The sequence below is a fragment of the Rutilus rutilus genome (genome assembly GCF_951802725.1).
Source record: "Rutilus rutilus genome assembly, chromosome: 11".
Classification (NCBI taxonomy): Eukaryota; Metazoa; Chordata; class Actinopteri; order Cypriniformes; family Leuciscidae; genus Rutilus; species Rutilus rutilus.
This window is the reverse complement of record NC_140216.1, coordinates 3,769,536-3,790,382: the sequence shown is the minus strand read 5'-3', so window position 1 is coordinate 3,790,382 and position 20,847 is coordinate 3,769,536. Positions and strand designations below refer to the sequence as shown.

The 20,847-nt window shown below is 39.9% G+C and overlaps 1 protein-coding gene across 8 annotated transcripts; it reads left to right on the top strand.

Annotated features, from left to right (window-relative positions):
• The first annotated feature begins 352 nt into the window (after positions 1-352).
• ubp1 (upstream binding protein 1) lies at positions 353-20,813 on the top strand. 8 transcript variants are annotated; one of them, XM_084423985.1, is made up of 16 exons: positions 353-1,108; positions 6,552-6,703; positions 6,782-6,855; positions 8,720-8,825; positions 8,970-9,076; positions 11,561-11,713; positions 11,911-12,021; positions 13,094-13,207; positions 14,765-14,874; positions 14,951-15,005; positions 15,100-15,193; positions 15,628-15,718; positions 15,825-15,946; positions 17,737-17,879; positions 18,994-19,045; positions 19,143-20,813. In XM_084423985.1, exons 1-16 carry the CDS (start codon positions 993-995, stop codon positions 19,178-19,180), a joined length of 1,638 nt encoding a protein of 545 aa, XP_084280111.1. In that variant the 5' UTR covers positions 353-992; the 3' UTR covers positions 19,181-20,813. The 8 variants fall into 8 exon arrangements, with proteins under 8 accessions (XP_084280111.1, XP_084280112.1, XP_084280109.1 ...); XM_084423986.1 differs by having other exon boundaries at positions 359-1,108; positions 6,580-6,703; positions 15,082-15,193; XM_084423983.1 differs by having other exon boundaries at positions 359-1,108; positions 15,082-15,193.
• The last annotated feature ends 34 nt before the right edge of the window (positions 20,814-20,847 follow it).

Sequence of the window (20,847 nt, the reverse complement as noted above, 5' to 3'; positions counted from 1 at the left end):
ACAGCAAAAAGCTATGTGTCTATATCTATGTTTTTTTTTGTAATTTTACAGCCATGCTGATATGGACCCCAGTTTTGAATTTTGATGTGTTAATTACTCATTGATCAAAAAAGGTAGATCCTATAATAATAATAAAAAAATAATTTAATAAATACAACTAATCTAATATGCTACAGGTTTGCATTTCTTCCACCAGGTGAGTGTCGTTTAATTTATTCGCTGCAAGTGAAAGGTTATATTTTGTTTGGAAACTGTATCGGAGCTCTAGCCAGGGAGACGATGACGACGGACAGTCGGAAGCCGATTGGCTGAGCGAGTCTCGCAGAGGACTGTGATTGGCTGTCAGATTCCTGACCCGGATCCCTGCTGCGGCTGAAGCGAATCAAGCGATCTCGCGTTTGAATGGTGGCAGACGGAGGGCCGTGTCGATGTGTCGTGATCTTTGGCCTCTTCCGAAAAGATCAAACCTCGGGGTCAGCAGCACGATGAAATTACGGGAGCGCTTTCGGAGGACAGCGAGTGTAAAAACACCGTGCTGCGTTTAGGATTAACGTTAGGTGAGCGCGCGCGAGCTCTGCCAGCCCAACGGACATTGCGTGTGAATGCGGTGACAGTCAACAGCGTCCTCCCACCCTGCTTTATATAATGGAAGATCGCATACAGATATGATGTGTTGATGCAAACGGGATAACATACGGGAGCTGGAAACGGATCATACGGTGTTGAGTAGATTCGCGACGCCTCAGCTCATCCCGAGACTGTTATTTCTCGCCTCTGTTACTGTGAAACTGAAGCAATGGCGAGGTACACGGCAGTCAGGGCTAGAGCCGTTTGCCCTGCTTTCAACAGCTAGCCTTCCGCGGGTGGCCACCTAACCGACTCTAGTGGGACTAGCCGACTCTGCGGCAACGCGAGCCCCGCGCAGGTGCTGTGTGTACGAGGTGAAGCTGGCGGCGCTCCGGTTAGAGTCGGAGGAGAAGGATCTGGGCGCCATGGCGTGGGTGCTGAAGATGGACGATGCGACCATCGAGTCTGGGCTTGTGCACGACTTCGATGCCAGTTTGTCAGGCATCGGCCAGGAGCTCGGAGCTGGCGCGTACAGCATGAGGTTAGAGCATCATCAAACCGATCAGCAGCTTTCCAAGAGTCCTTAAGCCGGGGGTCGATGCACATATGACGGCGAGCTAGTCGGCTAGCTGTCTTGTCCTCAATGTTTATGTAGCAAACCTCGGGATTCCAACCGGTTTGTGTTCAGAGGTTGCAGAAATTCATGAGTTCATACACTTATTCATCAATTGGCAATTCGCGAGATTATTTTTGTCATCTGGTGTATTAAATATGCCTATATAACGTTATATACATATATGCGAGTGGCTATAGCTAGCTCAAAACAATAGACAACGAGTTGCATCCTAATGTTGTCTGACCATCTTGAGGGCTAACTAGACGTGATTTTTGTTTCAAACTGGTTGTAGAGTATTGATAAATATCCTCCGAGTAGCCATAACGTGGTTGTGCTGAAACGACAACAAGCGCGGTTGAAGTAAGTGTTACTTCCTGGAACAGGGTGTTCTTCGAGCTCTGTTCTGAGATGTGAAATTAACCGCTAAAATGTGTAATTAGTTTAACGTTAATTCCTTCGCTTGTGTTGTTTAAAGAGCGTTGAAATGTGAATCGCACGTTCACTGGTTAAAGAAATTGAGGCGACCGTTGAACTCCGTTACGTCATATGATACTGCATAGAAGCAAACGGTTAATGATTACGTCATTGAATTGCTATGGATACTCTAAAACAGTTGGTACAATATTTAGGATGAAGGTCATATCCTCGAGATAGTCTGTCTCTGTCAGCGTTTTTGCTATGTGACTTCAGCATGAGGAAATGTGTAATTTTCCTTTGAATCAATTATTCATATCCCAGTTGCGTATGCAAAGACAGAGAGAGTAAGCATTAAAATGTAAATATCATTGCTCAGTACCAGCACAAGGCAACAACACTGGCCTAACCAATGGCATGAGTCTGGGGGCGGGGCTATTTGTTTGACTGGCCAATGGCGCATGGTGGTTGAGGAAACCTGTTTGAAGAAAATCATTATAGTAGAGGTGTAACAATATATCAAATCGCAATACAAAACTGCAACTATGTGTCGTGGATAGTGACAATATGTATTGTGTATAGTTCACCGAAAATACAAAATGAGAAGTTTTCAGATTTTTAGTGTCAGTACTACATTAAACCACTATATATAATGTTGAATATAGAGTATAATAATGCAATGGGGCAATATTTGTGGCTCCTGATAATGCCAAATGTTACCAGTAAAAAGTGGCCTACATTATTTTTAATTTACTGTATCTAGTCAGTGAGTGCAAGCATATTTGTCTAAAATAATTATGTATTTTCATCTTCATCTTCAGAATCATGAATATTTTTATTCTGGAGTCACCATTGTCCTGTGCATTGGGTTACCAGCACCAAGTCAAAACCTATTCAATTCCACCCCAATGTAAAATCAAATTTAGCATTTTAAACAACGGTACATTTTTTTTGTTAACCTTTTACCATATGTCTTGGAGTATCGCAATAATATCGTATCGTGAGATGAAGGTATCCTTACACCCCTACATTATAGTGATAATGTTCAGTTTGTAGTCGCTAAATAATAAAGTAAAGCTGCTGTTGTAAGGACACGTTTACACGAGAACGATGTATTATAAACCGAAAAGTTTTTCCTTTGCTTTGTTCTCATTCAACCGACAATGTTGTGGAAATGATCCCTGTTTACATGGTTCTGCGGAAACGATAAAAAAAAATCTACATTATTCATGCCAGGCCAGTAGTTGGCGCCGTCACTTTGTAATGAAAAAACTACGCGGCAATAGATTGAAACTCTATTTGTTAACTCTACAGTAAGTAAATCCATGTCACCAGCTAATTATTCTTAAGACAGTGATGTTTCTCTGGCGTGTAAAAATCCCATAAATTCTCCAAATTGGAATTAATTTTAAACAATAGCTTATGAAACGTTAAAGACAGACCTACTGTGAGATGCGAGGCTGTTAATCAGTGTTACAGCCCATGCTTTTTTTTGAAGCCATCAGGCTGCATTATTTCAACTTTTTAAAATAATTGTTTAATTTATTATAAAATAATTTATTTATATATTTATATTTGTTTAATTATTATTATCCATAAAATTGTCATTTGCAGTGCTTCATGGGATTGTAGATCTTTCTTTCCTCTGTTAAAGGAACACTTCGACTTTTTGGGACTTTAGCTTATTCTCCGTATCCCCCAGAGTTAGAGAAGTCCATACATACCCTTCTCATCTCTGTGCGTGCCGTAACTCTGTCTGACGCACCCACCGCTAGCCTAGCTTAGCACAAAGACTGGAGGTAAATGGCTCCTGCTAGCATACTGCTCCCAATAAGTGCAAAATAACGCCAACATTTCCCTATTTACATGTTGTGATTTGTATAGTCAGAGCGTGTAAGAATAACAAGGTCACGTGAGAGACAGCCATCTTCTAACCGTATACATACTGGGAACTATATTCTCAGAAGGCGAAGCACTGCTACTTGGGCGGAGTGATTTTTATTTATTTTTTGCTTAGAAATCACATGGTTCACTTTTACTCTTTGACTTTTTATTTATTTTATAATACAGATTGGAAAATATCCCATTATTAAATGTCTTTTAATCTTGTATTTTTCTGTGTGTTATTGTTTCTGGCATTCAGTTGAATATGACTAAATATCAAGCTGTTTAACACATCATTATGCTAAAAAATAATGTATAGATATGCATGGTTTTTTCCACGAGTTAATGGTGCTTCGGCATCCACAGTTTTGGAAGTGGCATATGTCAGTTTCATCAGGGTATTATTAATGATCATGTTGGAGCACGATTAATCTGTAGCTTTTCCCAAATCACTACAGTCTCGCTGTTCCCAGTTGGCCATGAGGAGTTTGGTCATTGCGTGTTAGGAATACACATGCGCCTGAGGTCAGGTTCCATGGAACAGTTTGTCTGGGATGTGGCAGCCTTCTGGAGGTTGTGGTGGAAAGAGCAACATCAGCATTTTCCCTGGAGCGCTCGGTTATTCTGCGAGTGTGTGAAGCCCTCAGTGCGAGTCGAGAGTGTGTATGGTCAGTGGTGGAGGTTTTGTCGGGTGTTGGTGGGAGCGCTGTAGTGTGAGACAGGAGGAAGAAGCTGTTCACATGCTCTCTCTCCCCCTGTCATATCAGGTTTCTTCACCCTGCAGTTTTGCAGTTGACACACACAGTGCTCTGTTGGCGTTCGAGTCGACCAGACAGTGTTAATGGTAGTCGAGGCAAAACCTGTCAACAGACTTAAAGGTTTTTAAACCCACTCAATAAAATCACCTTTTTGCGTTCATTGGTTCATTTAAAATGGTTCTATGACATACATCTTTAAAAGCAAGTAGAAACATTTAGTTTCTGATTTAATGAGGTCATGAAAGCTGCATGCACAATTCTTAAAGTATGACCAAAAAGAGTTTTGAATGAGCTATAGCATTATCAAGTGAACTATTAGGAAATATGTTACTTGCAGATATTGCTGCATTTTTCATTGAACAGGGTCGGATGAGTTTAATATCCAGATATATCAGTGAGATATGCTTCTGATTTTTCCAGTGTGTGTGTAAGTCAGTGCAGTGGCAGGGTGCTAATGTGATGTTTTCGTGCTGAGGTGAATGAGGGTGTGAGATGCTGATTATCTGTCTTGCGATCATGTGGAATGAGCAGCTGTGGAACGGAATGTTACAGTGGAGCCGCTCATGTTTCAGAAAACACTTGCAGATCCAGCGGGCCGCACTGTTGCGAACGTCACGTCATGTCAAGCCGGCTGACTCAGCGTCTTTAGCTGTCGCTGCTCAGGCCTGAGACCGCCTGCACATGTGCCAGAGAAGATTTGAGCACAGACTCATGGCAGTATTTATTAACCCCCTGATATCAGAGTAAATATCGTGTAAAATAATAATTGTTTATTGTTAAAGTGCCCTAATTATGCTTTTTTTTTTGGATATTACCTTTCATGCAGGGTGTAATTGGCTGTTTGTGAATGTAAAAGATCTGCAAAGTTTTAATCAAAGTGCATGACAAATAAAGTTAATTTCTTCTAAAAGAAATAATTGTTTCTGAACTGCCTAAACGAGTTGTCATCAAGTGTTACAAACCTACAAACCTAACAAATTTGCATAATGCCAGCCTATGGTCTTCACTGGCTGCTCGTGAACAACATTTACTTTGCCCCGCCCTCAAACACTGTAGTTGTAGCCGAGACTGGAAGAGTTTGGTTCATATTGTCAACAAGACGCTGTTTTTGCAAAATCCACTTTAATGCTCTTCCAAAGGAGGAACTCGCGCTGGAATTGATACGGAAAACCAACGCTGTCATTCCTGTTGATATCATATCACTGTATGTCAAGCCCTGAGGAAGCTTCCGGAGCTGAAGTTCAGATGTAGGAATAGGCGCTTCGTTTCCGACACACGCTGTAAGCGCTCGACCAATCACAACAGACTGGGCCATCTGACCAATCAGAGCAGAGCAGGCTCTCCAGAAAGGCGGGGTTTATAGAGACTGAATCTTCGAACGAACCGTTTTCAGACTCTTTGAGAAATGAGGTGAAGTGCAATGTATATTATGAGAAAATTAAAGTGTTTTTGACTTTGGCTTGTTGTCATTTCAGCATTTCGTTCAGGATATTTATTAATACTCTACAACCAGTACATCCAAAACCAAATTAGGAACGTTTAAAAGTCTTGGGGTCTTTATGATTTTTTTTTTTAATGGTTTTGAATGAAGTTTCTTCTCTTATGCTCACCAAGGCTGCATTTATTTAATTAAAAATACAGTAAAAACAGCAATATTGTGGAATATTATTATTATTACCATTTAAAATAACTCTTTTCTATTGTAATACATTTTAAAATGTAATATATTCCTGTGATCAAAGCTGAATTTATCATCATTACTCCAGTCTTCAGTGTCACATGATCCTTCAGAAATCATTCTAATATGATGATTCGCTGCTCAAGAAACATTTCTGATTATCGTCTATGTTGGAAACCGTTGTGCTGCTTAGTGTTTATGTTGAAACGTGATCCTTTTTTTCATTATTCTTTGAATGGAAAGAACAGCATTTAAATATAAATATTATGTTACACATGTCTTTACTGTCATTTTTGTCACAAATGAATGCACCTTGCTGAATAAAAGTAGCCTATTTTCAGTTTATTTTAAATTGTACTGACCCCCGACTTTTTAACAGTAGTGCATTAATATGTTTGTAAAAGCAGAGAGTAGTTTGATAAGAACATTTGCTCTCTGTTTGTGGTTCAGAGGTGTGAACGTGCGATCATGTGTTGTGTGGTTTCTAAAAGCGCTATAGGTGAAAGCGTGCTCCTATATACCTGTTTCCATGACAGCCATTTCCATTCTGACTGAAGAGGGTCTGTGGTCCTAACCAACATAATTCACAGTTTCATAACTTCTGTTTCTCTGTGTGTCTGTCTTTGTTTCTCAGTGATGTGTTGGCTCTGCCCATCTTTAAGCAGGAAGATGTTAGCGTTCCCGTGGAGTCTGACACCAAGAATCCTCCGTTTCAGTATGTGCTGTGTGCCGCCACCTCTCCGGCCGTGAAGCTTCACGAGGAGACGCTCACCTACCTGAACCAAGGCATGTCGTTTTCTTTCTCTATCCCTGCAAGAACACACAGATGAGGTTTTCAATAACACACTCTCCCCTCCCGCGCAGGCCAGTCTTATGAGATCCGAATGCTTGATAACAGGAAGATAGGGGAGATGCCTGAACTCAACAAGACTGTGAAGGTGAGAGATCATGTGTGTTTTGTCAGTGCAGTGCGCTTGAGGTTTCTGTGTGGCGTGGCGTCTCCTGCACCTGTGAATCTACAGCGCTGTGGTTAAATAAATAATCGCTGTCGGGCGGAAACCTGTCTAAAACTTATGCTTTTCAGGAAATGGAAAAAAAGCACAGTATTTTTGTAAATAATTAAACACTGTTGTCATAGTTGATATTGTGGCTTTATAAATGATCAGAAACTTGCACGTGTCGATGTATATGGTTTCCTGCACCTTAAAAGTCTTTAAGGTGACGTCACATGCATGCAAGCATGCATCAAATGCAAGGAAATGTATATTTGGTAATTCATAATGAATTTTCAGCATCATTACTCCAGTCTTCAGTGTCACATGATCCTTCAGAAATCATTCTAATATGCTGATTTGCTGCTTATAATCAATGTTGAAAGTTCAAAAGAACACCATTTATTTGAAATGGAAATCTGTTGTAACATAAATGTCTTTACTGTCAATTTTTAAACAATTTATGCATGAATGCATTGCTGATAAAAATATTAGTTTCTTTCAAAACCGCAATCTTACTCACCCCAAACATTTGAACAGTAAATAGACTATATTTATTTTGCGTTATCTTTGCTTGCCACTAGGGATGGGCGATATGGACTTAAAACTATATCACAATATTCTCTGGTGTTTATTGCGATGACGATATAAATATAGTACCATTCACAACTGTTTTTGGCTACAAACTGAAAGCTGCATGCATTCTTGAGAGCCTCAGAAACAAACATTGATCTAAAGTAAAACGTACCCACCATCAGCTATAATATACTATTTACATCAAATATAAAAAAAAAAAACCTGTGAAAATTCAAACACCAGCCCTTGCAGAAATGGAAAAGTAGCAGATATACGTTTCTTCTGTAAAAGTGCAGATAATGTGCAACCGTACTGAAAAACATCACACAATAATATTTCAAATCAATTACAAGTTTGAAATGTAAAAAACTAACCATAATACTGATAAGATAATAATACTACTACGAATTCTACTACTAATAAGAATATAAACCGAACTAAGGATGGATGAGCTGCTGGGTTGATGAATATTAATCACATCTGCGTTTGCGCACTAGTTTCTGCTTGCTCATTTTTAATTCCAAATGAACTCCATTATTTTTACAGAAAAATACAACAAATAACACAGAGAAACACAGAGCGCTCTCAACAAAGCGACGGTGAGTCGGGCGCCTCACACTAGTGTTTACTGTGCGTCAAATACACTGTGCATTCATTGGGATGAACTGAAACAGTGCGCTTTACGGAGAGCGAAACTCTCAAGCGCTCAGTCAGTGTTCGGCGAGTGAAAATATATCTGTGTGTTTATATCTGTCGTTCAGCAATAAACTCCACCTCAGCTTCACGTCCGCCTTCCACCATAGTTGTTTTTGCTCTGCACGTGAGCTTCGAATGGGTCATAAACAAATACGTCATCAACTAGGCCTTACCGTTATTATCGCGGGGAGAATTTTTACCGGTATATCTCAAACGATAATATATCGCCCATCCCTACTTGCCACGTACAGAAACAAATGTACAGCATGGCCAATCTAATCTGAATCACGAACAAATGACTCTCTTTAATGAATCGGATCACAAATGAATGTTTTGAATCATCCTTCACTCAATCGACCACAAGTCTTGCTGTATTTTTAAAAGCTCACAACTCTCAACGAGAAAAAGTCTCATTTGTTTTGCCGTGGTGCAGTGGATTGAGCGGTGCAGGAAGGACTGGTGTGGTATGGCTCTTCAAGAGTGCTGCTTGTCCTGATGGTTTTGTGTTTGTGTGTGTTTGGTTTGGGGTGAATTATAGAGTTTAGTTAGGGTGGTTTTCCATGACCGAAGGCTTCAGTACATGGAGCATCAGCAGCTGGAGGGCTGGAAATGGAATCGGCCTGGCGACCGCCTCCTCGACATCGGTGAGAGCTTGTTGTGTGATTACATTAGTTTGCTGTCATCATTTTTGTTCAATCTTTTTTTGTTTTGTTTCAGGATAAGCGTTTCAAAGCAGCATAAAGCCTCAGGAGAGGGAGTTTTTACTGTGCGTCATGTGTCTGTTACAGATATCCCCATGTCAGTTGGCATCACCGAGCCCAACACACACACATCACAGCTGAACGCAGCGGAGTTCCTGTGGGATCTTTCCAAACGAGCCTCCGTGTTTGTGCAGGTACACACAAAGCACACGCAAGATTTCAAACACTCATGTCATGTTGTGGTATTTTAAAGGTTAAAGTCAGCATGAAACGGAAGTTGCGATAGTCTTTTCTTCGCCATTGTGACGCATATCCGAATGAAATGGCTTCTTGAATAACACAAATGCAGGGAGGGACTTGATTTTGTCGGTGCTGCCGGAATAACGTCAAAACCCAGAAGACTGGTTCCCTCAAGGGTTTTACAATGGGGTTTTATCAATTTATGATTTAAATAAGGTTGTCTCTGGTAGAGCTGCACGGTTAATCGTTAAAAGATCATGATCTCGATTCAAACACCCATGCAGTCTTATTCCTAAATGACAACAATTCGGCTTTGTCTTTGACAAGTACGATCACAGCGAACGTTCAGATCTGTGTTCTGAGCCAGAGAGAGCAGTTGTCATGTATAGGTATGAAACAGATTCACAAATAGTCTATTCAACCACACAGTATCATTATCAAATGATCACAGAAGTACTGGGATAAAAGTTTATAGTTCAGATATAAACATTGATGTCTACGGTAGTGAATAAAAGAGTAAATTGACCCTTCGCTAAGCCCCGCCCTCCTTAGTTACTGTTGCTACGCCAGACAAGCTTTTGCGCTTATATTTTTAGCGCACCAGGCTACTGCTCACACGTCGTAACTTAGGTGTTTTTGTTAATCCTTTCATCCCGGCAATTCTCCCCTTGGGTTTTAGGTTTCGGGAAGGGAAAAAATTCCACCCCCCTGTCCAAACTCTTAGGATACCGGGTATCAGATTTGCACAATCCATACGCACAACGCTTCGGCATGTTTCCCTCGCTCGAAAGCTTGCCAGACCTCCCTCGCCTAGTTACGGTTGCTAAGCCACGATTGGCCTGTGGCGGTTTTCGGGCGTGGCTTAGCGAAGGGACAATTTACCTTGACGCTTCAAGTATTGTATCGATCACATCGTTACGCCAGTAGGTGGCGACAAGAGCCTCTTAAAAATGCATGTGTCATTGAATCATTCATTCAAGAGATTAGTTAAAAAAAAATCCTGATTCATCCAGTAATGAAACAAGAGAAGTCTTTATGAGTGAGTCATTGAATCATTCATTAAACAAATTTTTTTAAAATAATTAATTCAGATAAATTAGACTGCAGCAAATAACATTTTTTTCAGAACCTCTAGTGAATTACATTTCGTTTAGTTTTCTGTTCAGACATTGATATCTAGACTGATAGGAATTAGGGCTGAACGATATGGACAATTTCATATCTCGATTTTCATGCCAGATATCTCGATATCGATACAATACGATATGACTACGTAAGTAAAAAAAAAAAAAAAAAAATTTAGAGTTTGTAAAATACACACTGATGTCTATGGAAGAGGTAATAATAATCCTTTCCATTATAATTCGACACGTTTTATTCATATCAGATACACATTGTGTAAGTAACTTCAATGTTAACTCTATTATATTCCCAGTTCACCAGCCACTTACTTTTAATTATTTCGGGAGAAGTGGATGAATTCACGTGTTGTAAACATAGAGGTTGTAAATCCAACAGATCTGATTCTCTGAACTGCGTCTGCGGCACAAACTAACACGGCGGCGCGCATACAGCTCAACTAACGCGATCGTTATAAAGGTGTTTAAACAACAATATACTTCCACTTGGATGAATTTGACAATCGGAATATCAGATATTTCATGCCATAGCTAACACATTTGTGAATATTCTGAATAAAAAAGGATAAATGACATAAAAGCAGATCATCATTCATTCAGTGCTGTTGCTGCTGCGGTGTGTCACGTGACAAGCAATGACGCCTCACCATGGAAACGCCGCCCCCCCTCTCACAATATAGTTCCCACGTCCCTGGTAGTGTGTGCGCGCTGGCTTTAGCGGTGCATTCAAGGGCACTCGTAAAACTGATGTTTGTTGTGACTGCCAGAGTTGTATGCAGGGCGAGCGCGGAGAGGGGAAATCTATATAGTCTATATCGTTGCTTTTTTCGATAGTAATATCTTGAAAGTTCATATCTCGATATAGATACGATAACGATATATCGTTCAGCCCTAATAGGAATATTCGGTAATGTTGCCATCATATTCTGGACATTAAATGCTATTGGTTGAATATCCATTCTGCTTGATGATGCTTCTGTCTTTCTTATGCAAGATGCTCCTGTATAAGTACAAGCACATAAATATGCAGTTAGACATTTACTGGTGCGTATTGCTTCAGATCAATTTTAGTGCTTGCTGTCAAGACACCCACAGCTGTTTGGTGTAGGTAATGAATAGAACATGCCTGACGCACAATCTCATTGGCCAGAAATTCTCTGTCACTCTCGAAAGAGCGACGCAGACGTCATCTGTGCAGAAATCGTGTAACGCATGCCAAGTATACTCTCCAAACTGCTCCAGGAAGCGATCATGTGCTCCACGTTAATTATCTTTCATTCCTTCCTTCTCTCATTGAAGGTCCATTGCATCAGTACAGAGTTCACCCCGCGGAAACACGGCGGAGAGAAAGGAGTTCCGTTCCGGATCCAGATCGACACCTTTAAACAAAATGAAAGCGGAGAATATACTGAGCACCTGCACTCCGCCAGCTGCCAGATCAAAGTCTTTAAGGTGACGTCACATGCATGCAAGCATGCATCAAATGCAAGGAAATGTATATTTGGTTAAAGACCTCAGGTTTGAATTCATACCCCACTTATTTTTACTATACCGAATGCTTATGTTGTTAAAAAGCTTGTTTTGAATCATTAATATGACATAAGTCTTCAGGATGCACTAAAGCGGTTCTCTTGTCTTGCTGTAAACAGCCAAAGGGAGCAGACAGAAAACAAAAAACGGACAGAGAGAAGATGGAGAAAAGGACTCCGCAGGAGAAAGAGAAATATCAGCCCTCTTATGATACCACTATTCTGTCAGAGGCAAGAATATTTAAGTAACGTTTTGTTGGCTCGTACACAATGAAATGACAGTGATCTTGGATTTTACTCTGGCACCTATTGGTGTGGATGCAGCTGCGCATAAAAACAAGTGTTCGGCTCCTGATTGTAGAAAAGGCCTATTCATAGATGTGATTAATTTAGTCCGATAATGAGGGGTTGCTGAGATAAGAGTGAATAGCATTTATCTGGTCATGTTACACCCAGCATGTGGAAGGAATCACCTAATGTCGAATTTAATATCAGAGGCCTAAAATAAGCTGAGTCTTCATCTCATGTCCAATAGGCTTGCAGCAGTAGTCGGTGTTACGCGGAGTACACTATGATTACACTATTTGCCCACCCCGGCACCACCACCTCCACTGCCGTTTAGCTTTCTTCATAGAAGTAAAAGTCATTTAGTTGAGACACTACACTTCTCCACTGAAAGCGTGTGCTCTGCTCCATATACAGCACGAGCTGCAGGAGTCAGGTTTCACATGATGAGAGTAAGAAGAGATGACTGACAGCACGATGGACAGAGGATTTGGTGCGTAACAGATCCTGAGCGTAATTGACAAATATCTTATCTTGTCAAATGTGCGGTCATTACCGCCGCGTGATCGCCACTTCAATACCGCGCATATTAGCGGCTCCCTAATGCACGCAAATTACATACGGTGACTCCACCCCCTGGTGTTATCGGGAATACCAGTTTATTTACCGGTGTGTGAATTTCCTTTACTTTAAATACTATTAAATACTAATACTAGTTAAATACTATTGATTTCTATTGGATTTAAACTTTTTAGAGAAAGAATATATACCGCTTATTCCTCCTGTAACGAGCAAGAAGCAAATCACGGTTCATGGCTGTGACGCATTAATCGGCTGTTAAAAAAAAAGAAAGAAGGGATGAGCCCTTTAATATGTTTTCCTTAAACTTCCTGTTTCGGTAGCAAGGACGCCAAAACACAAGTTTTTTAGGGGGGTATTTAGTTTTAAAAAGACTGTGCTCCTTTAACTTGATTCAAATATACATGTGTTTGACTAATGTGTTCACTTGTGTGCGTAGACTCGATTGGAGCCTGTGATTGAGGAGGCTGTGGAACATGAGCTAAAGAAATCCAGCAAGCGGACGCTTCCTGCAGACTGTGGAGATTCCATCGCCAAGAGCAAGAGAGGAAGTGTAAGCGCCCACTCTCCTCTTCTGTGTTCAGTTCACTCATTCCAGACTCCCTTTGTCCATATTTGTTTGTAGATCAGTCTCCTTCAGCAGTGTGTGTCGGGTCTGGGACTGCCCCCTAATAGTCGACCAAACGTTAGTTGATAATATACTCCAAAAACTCCAATACCGCAGTACATAATGGACATGTGGTAATTGTGTCAGGCAGGAAATCCAAAGTGTAGGATCATATCGAGAGGGTAAAGGATGACCACAAAAAGGTGATGTGCAAACATTTGCCTATCATTCATCGACCTCAAGCATGGCTGACCATTTGAAACATGTACTTGCCTAACGTTAGCCACTTTACATGGCAGCTCACAGGTCTCAGTCAGCTCCCTAGTTCACAAGTCAGGGCACTGATTAAGGAGTCGGCCATTTAAGAGCCGTCTCAATCGCAAAATCCTTCCAGTGCACTAAACGTCCACTACCTAAATGTCCCACAATGCACCGTGAAAACCAGAGAGCATTGATGTTTACTGTGTTCCCTTAACGAAAGTGCAAAAGCGCAAAACAAATCTTGTGAGCAAACTCAATACGTATCATGACAGGATAGAGGGTTTGTTCACACTTGTAGTTCTGTTCGCTTGGTTAGTTTTAGTCCTGGTCCGCGTAGCGTTCACATTGCTATTGCTAACACCAAACCTAAAGATACTGAATCAAAAAAATCTGAACACACCCTTAATTATATTTCAGCATACATTGCTAGACAGGTACTAAATGTAATCACCTAGCTTACTTTTTTTTAAATTAATTTATGGCTGAAATGTTGCAGATAATATCAAAAATCTAAGTATTTATTTATCATAATGTACTTTAAATAGCATTAAAGCTGATGAACTACACATGGACTGAGTACACACACACACACACACACACAGACGCCATGTACACACGGTCTGTTTGCCGACACTGACGATCATGCACACACGGATCTGTGTAGCGTTTGAGTGTATTGTGTGTTTAATATTCCGGGGCGTTGTTGTGTATTATGTTCTATATAATACAGTTATGTGTCTTGCGTGTCTATGTACTGGTATATGAATCAACAAAAGCGTATGTTGTATAATAACAGAATTGTTTATCTTTTGATTACTAACAGAAATAATCACATCACCATTTTCAGCTGGTCCATATCGTTTATTGAGAACAGCGCCATAAATGTTACAAATACACTTAACAACCAGCTTTTTAACAGCACAAGTTTGGTAAATATGTTGTGTATTATATCCTATATATTAAGTGTATTTAACGAGTCAGTCTCCTTTGTTTGTTTTTTTGACACATTCATACTTTTTTTATGTGTGCACTTGAGCGCTTAATTTATTTTTTAAAGGCTCAATGTTACATATAATAATAATATTACATATAAATTAATATTATAAACATGCAACTAATGGCTTAAATGAACGACCACCAGTCGACTAGAACAATCTTTTGTCAGCGATCAGAGATCTACACTAACACTTTTATTTAGGTTGACTTTTGACGGCTCGCATATCTCTCCTTCTCCCACTGCAGTGTTCTCCATGGCCAGATAATGCGTACGTCAACCCCATTACAGCAGCTACACCGACATTCACCTCCAGCACAAACTCCTACAGCACTACTAGCAGCACAGTACCAGACAGGTGACGCTCACCAAGCATCTCCGAGTGCCATGAACCACAGTTATGCATTGTCTAATGCGTTTCCCTTTGATTTTAGTGAGTCGTCTTCACCTAACCACCAAGGGGACGCTGGTAGCCCCGTGTCTGTGGAGGTTAGTATAAATGTATGTCATATTTTTACTAACTGCACCTTAAGTTGCAATTGCACCTAAAATGAAAATAATTCAGTCTTTGAACTCTCTGCAGTCTCTGAGTCCCACGTCCTCTATACAAGATGCACAGAAGTGGCTCCTTAAGAACAGATTCAACTCATACACTCGCATTTTCACCCATTTCTCAGGTATTTACACATGCACATGACCAGTTTTTAGTGCAAAAATTAAACTACACTAGAGCTGGGTAAAAATATCTGTTTCTGATTAATCTCACTCTTCATTTGAATGATCCCGATATCAATTCTTAGTTGTGCTGATGAGCTGCACATGAAGAAAAAAAAACATTCACGAACAAATGACTCTTATGAACTGGTTCTTTTAATGAATGGTTTCAAAAAGTGACCATTTACCAGTTAGAATCAGTCCTGTATAATATAAGTCTTTCAGACTTAAGTAAAATGGACCATAGAAGAGAAATATAAAATCAGACTGAATCTAAATTTAGTGGCATAGAGAATTTCTGAATCAGAATGTAATCGAGACCCAGCCCTAATAGACACACACACCATTAAACTAAAAGTTGTCAATAATGAGACCAATTAGTGTTTTCCCGTCTTAGGTTCTGATCTACTGAAATTAACTCGTGAGGATTTAGTCCAAATTTGTGGTGCGGCCGATGGAATCAGACTCTACAATGCACTTAAAGCACGGTAGGATGAAAAAAAAAAAAAAGAGTGATGTTAAATATAACTGATGTGTTTTCTTACACTTCTGAAAGAGTGAACTGATGAATTGTGTGTTCGTGTCCCTGTACAGAGCAGTGCGTCCCCGACTCACGGTCTACGTGTCTCTGGAGTCGTCTCTGAGCGAGAGCCCTCTGCTGGAGAAACGTGGCCGCAGCAAAAACGGCGAACACAGCAGTCCCACATCCATACCTGGTATATGAATATCAATCGTGGAAACTTAACATACCACAATCACTGAGCATCTATTGTTTTGCAACGACAAACATGCAGTGCAGCATCATTCATATTAATGAACCTTATTCTAATGATCACTGAATTTTGGTAAGGATTTTGAGCATAATTATATTACAGTATTCAAACTGTTGGAAAATTGTTGGACAGACTTGAGCCCAACTAGCATTTTTTTTACTTAAGCAGCAAGGATGCATTAAATTACAAAAAAAAAAAATCTATATAAAATAAATTCTGTTCTTTTGAACTTTCTATTCATTAAAGAATCCTGAAAGAAAAAAGTCAGTATCTACCAAAAATTTTGACTGTTTTCAATATTGATAATCAGAAATGTTCCTTAAGCAGCAAATCAGAATATTAGAATGATTTCTGAAGGATCATGTGACACTGAAGACTGGAGTGATGATGCTGAAAATTCAGCTTTTGATCACAGGAATAAATTACACTTTAAAATGCATTCAAATGTTAAGTTATTTTAAATTCTAAAACTATTTCACAATAATTACGGTTTTGCTGTATTTTGAATTAAATAAATGCATAATAAGCATAATCAGTGAACTGGTGAGCTTAAAAACGTTCATTAACATTTATAAATCTTACCATCCGCAAACTATTAAACGGCAGCTTATGAGATAAAGATGCAGCAAAAGCCACGGTGAGAGAAAAAAAACACTATCTTCCTCATGCTGCCCTCTAAAACACAAAACCATAACAACTGTCACATGACCCAGCAAGCAACAATGTAAGGGATAATGTAGAGCGAGGCGGTTGTTATAGCGAATACAACCTCCGACAGGCTGATCAGGCGGAGGGGTCTTGAATCAGCCTGAACGGGTTGTATTCGCTATAACAACATTATCCCGTTTATTACATGGCTACCTACCAAATAAATCAATAATTTGACACAAAATATTGATTTAAAAAGGAGTTTATTGATTTAAAAACGATTGTATTGCTTCCGCTAAAGAAAATAGTCCGTTCCGTCTCTGCGGTTAGAATCCTGTGAGTCCATAGCAACCCTCTGTTTTTCATGGCAACGGTGTGCTATACTTATCAAGAAATAACACACCGCGTTCTACATTAGAATTCAGCCTAGCCATGTAATAAAAACGTATAATGGATTGTATAAAGCACTATATAAACCACAACTCAAACCTGACACGGTTCTCTCTATAGCCACTTCTAATAACAGCCTGACGGAGCACAGTTTAACCTCTCGGGTCAGACCCCACACTCATTTACCAAGAGAACAATCAGGTCACCGAAGTCTAAAAGTATGTTCACGTATGGTTGTCTTGCTTTATCACACATCGCATCACAGCCTAATGTAAAATTGGGTAAGACTTTATTTTACAGTGTCTTCGTTACACGGGACATGTACTTACTATAGTAATAATAACAGTTAATTATGCATAATTATAAGCAACCAAACCCGACTCTGTAACACTTTATTTTAGTGTTCTTGTGACACGTTTACATAGAGTAATTACAGTAAATTATGCATGATTACATGCAACTAACCCTAAAACACACCGTAATTTTAACCCCTTACGTGTTGTTAATAAATATTACTCAGTACTTAAATGTAAAATTACACTAAAATTATTAATCCTGCTTGTCTTTTATGAATTGGGTCAAAATCTTCCCGTATGCTTTTGGTTCTGCACATGTTTTAATTTAGGTTTTATCCTGTGAAATGTTCAATCCTCTCGATCGGTCTTGTTTTAAAGTGTGTCTGTGTTTATGTTTAGTTTACCATGCTCTTTACCTTGAGGAGATGACCGCTTGTGAGCTAACTAAGAAAATCTCCAGTGTGTTGGCGCTGCCGATGGTCCACATCAACCAAGTCTACAAACAGGGGCCCACAGGGATACACATACTACTCAGTGACCAGGTACACAGACCAGAAACAATCTCTTCTCTCTCCCTGATATCAGGTTACGCGTATAAGTTGGCCAACCATGGCTGCTCATTTGAATAATGTTTTGCATCATGCCACAGATAAACACACACTTCATTGTGTGAACTTTTTTTTATGCTGTTATCATTTGCCATGAATGGGACATGTCGGTGAGAAACATCATGCGACTGATTTGTCTAATGAATGGTAACATCATGTACTGTTAAAACAGACTGATATAATATAATATACATGCACTACCGGTCCTAAAGTTTGGTGTCAGTAAGATTTGTAAATGGTTTTTGGAAGAGTTTCTTCTGCTCACCAAGTCTGCCTTTATTTGTTCAAAAATACATGAAAAAGTGTGATATTGTGAAATATTATTACAATTTGAAATTGTTTTCTATTTGAATATATTTTAAGATGTAATTCATTCCTGTGATCAAGCTCTCCAGTCTTCAGGGTCACATGATCCTTCAGAAATCATTCTAATATGAGGACATTTCTGATTATTATCAATGTTGAAAACAGTTTTGCTGCCTCATATTTTTGTGGGAACCATGATACGTTTTTTGAGGATTCTTTAGTGAATATAAAGTGCATTTATTTGAAATGGTAATCTTTTGTAACATTATAAATGCCTTTACTGACACATTTGATCAAGTTAATGTGTTCTTGCTGAATAAAAGTATTAATTTCTTTCAAGAAAGAAATCCTAGTGATCCCAAACTTTTGAACAGTATTGTACGTCGTACATCATATAAATAATGATTTATTAAGGCATGCAGCTTTTTTTGTTGTTAACATTGACAGCTACTGTTTTATGTTTTAATATAAAAGTAATTATTATAGCAATAATGATATTGACTATATTGTTTGAACAAACCGATGTAATTTAATCACTTCAGTTCTGAAGATCAGGTTTGGAAAAACGAATCAGATGACCAGCATGAACAAGACCTTCGTAACTCAAATATGTCCTAATATATATGATATTCTCCCTCCCTCCCTCCCTCCCTCCCTCCCTCCCTCTCTTCCTCTCTCTCTCTCTTCCTCCCTCCCTCTCTTCCTCTCTCTCTCTCTCTCTCTCTCTCTCTCTCACACACAGATGGTTTATAACTTCCTTGATGAGAGCAGTTTCATTGTCAGCACAATACAAGGTGAAACATTTTCCCATAACACCAAGAACGTTTCAGATAAAACCTCTGTATGCTTCTCCCGTTCTCCACATCATCTCTCTGCCCGTTTCTTCCTCAGATGACACCAGTGATGGATTTCACCTCGTTCTGAAGTAGATCTGCCGTACGTTAAGCAGAGAGTGCGACGACACCCCGAGGCTTCATACTGCCGCTCTCGAGCATCGAGCGAGTTCCCTCCATCCTCCTCTCTCTCTCTTCCTTTCCTCATCTCTCTCTCGTTCTTCACGTCTCAGACGTCGGAGAGATCGCCGGGGGTTGGACCGGGGCCTCCTAAAACTGTTAGAATCTGACTTCAGTGTGTAAATCGTTTCATATTGAAAACACTTAAACTGATGCCAGTGTGTGCAAGCGGTGGGCTTTTACGTATGCGTGCGAGTGAGTTTTTAAAGGTTGAATCGGGAGGGGATGGAGGTGAGCGGAAACCGCAAGGAAGTGGAGGAGAATTGTGACCACTTTTACTTAATCGGTGGAAGAATCCGAGCATCCGGCGCCGACACGGCCGCGCTCAGACTCTGTCCTCACTTTGCTAGGTGTGAACGTGCAGTTACTTACCTGAGTTTGTCTGTGAGTCGTCAAGCGTTTCGCCGCCTGGCCTGCAGACGCCATCGCAACCCCTCGGTAGATAGCGACGACCTCTCTTTCAAATGTGGGGAACCGCGTCCTGACTTCGGCATGCGCAGGACGTCTTTGTGTCTTGTCTATATGGATGAAATAATTCCTTGAGTTCGAGTACTAACATGAGGTTGTGAGAAGTTTTGGCTGTGTCCTTCTCTCGTTCAGTGCTGATATCCTTTTCCAATTCCTCTCTCAAGACCAATCGTTTCCGGTGCCATCATTTCTTCTGTTGACTATATTCGGTTAGTTTCTTAACATTTTACTTTGTGCTTAGCCAGATGAATTAAGTGTCAGCTAGTTCCACACGTTTAGAATTAAATAATGGGATTTTTAGGGGTTTTAGATTTGATGGTTGTGCTTTATATTTTCTGTGCCTGGTAACTAACACTGCCCTTTATAGTAGCTCCCGGCACAGATTATAACACGATTATTGATAAACGAGCACAATCACAAGCCTCCGTAAATTATGTTTTCCTTAATGCCTTTGCATTCTTTTTAATTTGTACCTTTTTGGCCTAGAATATGATGTTGACTGGTGCTTTTCTCAATGCACTCATGGTTTACAGTCAGCTGCTCCAGTTAAACCAGCCAGCCTTTCTTTTCTTTTTCTTTTAAATCATTTTTTCTTTCTTGAATAGAGACTGACTGTTGATCTCAGTAGTCATGTATCGTGCAGCTGTGCTTTGGCATGTACTGTGCTTATGATTGCCACTTTATAGAGGAGCATGGTTGTAAGAATGTTGACTCATTTTAATTCTCAAAAAAAAAAAAAAAGGTTAAAAAAGGAATGGCCAAGTCTGCACTGAAACCGAAACCACAATAAAATGTCACGCCGTTTGATACCTTGCTGTCGTTGGATGCTCACTTAGACTTGTGGTGTACGTGTGACGTTTCCAGGTTGAACAAATGATCCAAGTCTTGAACACATGGAAGAGAGGTGCGTTGTTCTCTTTCCTCAGATCAAATGCTGTGGATCATCGGACTGTCCTCTGTGTTTCCGTGATGATAATCATGGTGCCCTCACGTCACTGTCTGTCTAAAGAAGCCTCTCTTCCATAGGGGTGCTGAGATGTACACAATTAATGCCTGTACCAAAATAAAAATAATTTTCATATTTTGTCTCTGGGAGTATTTGCTATGATCGGGAG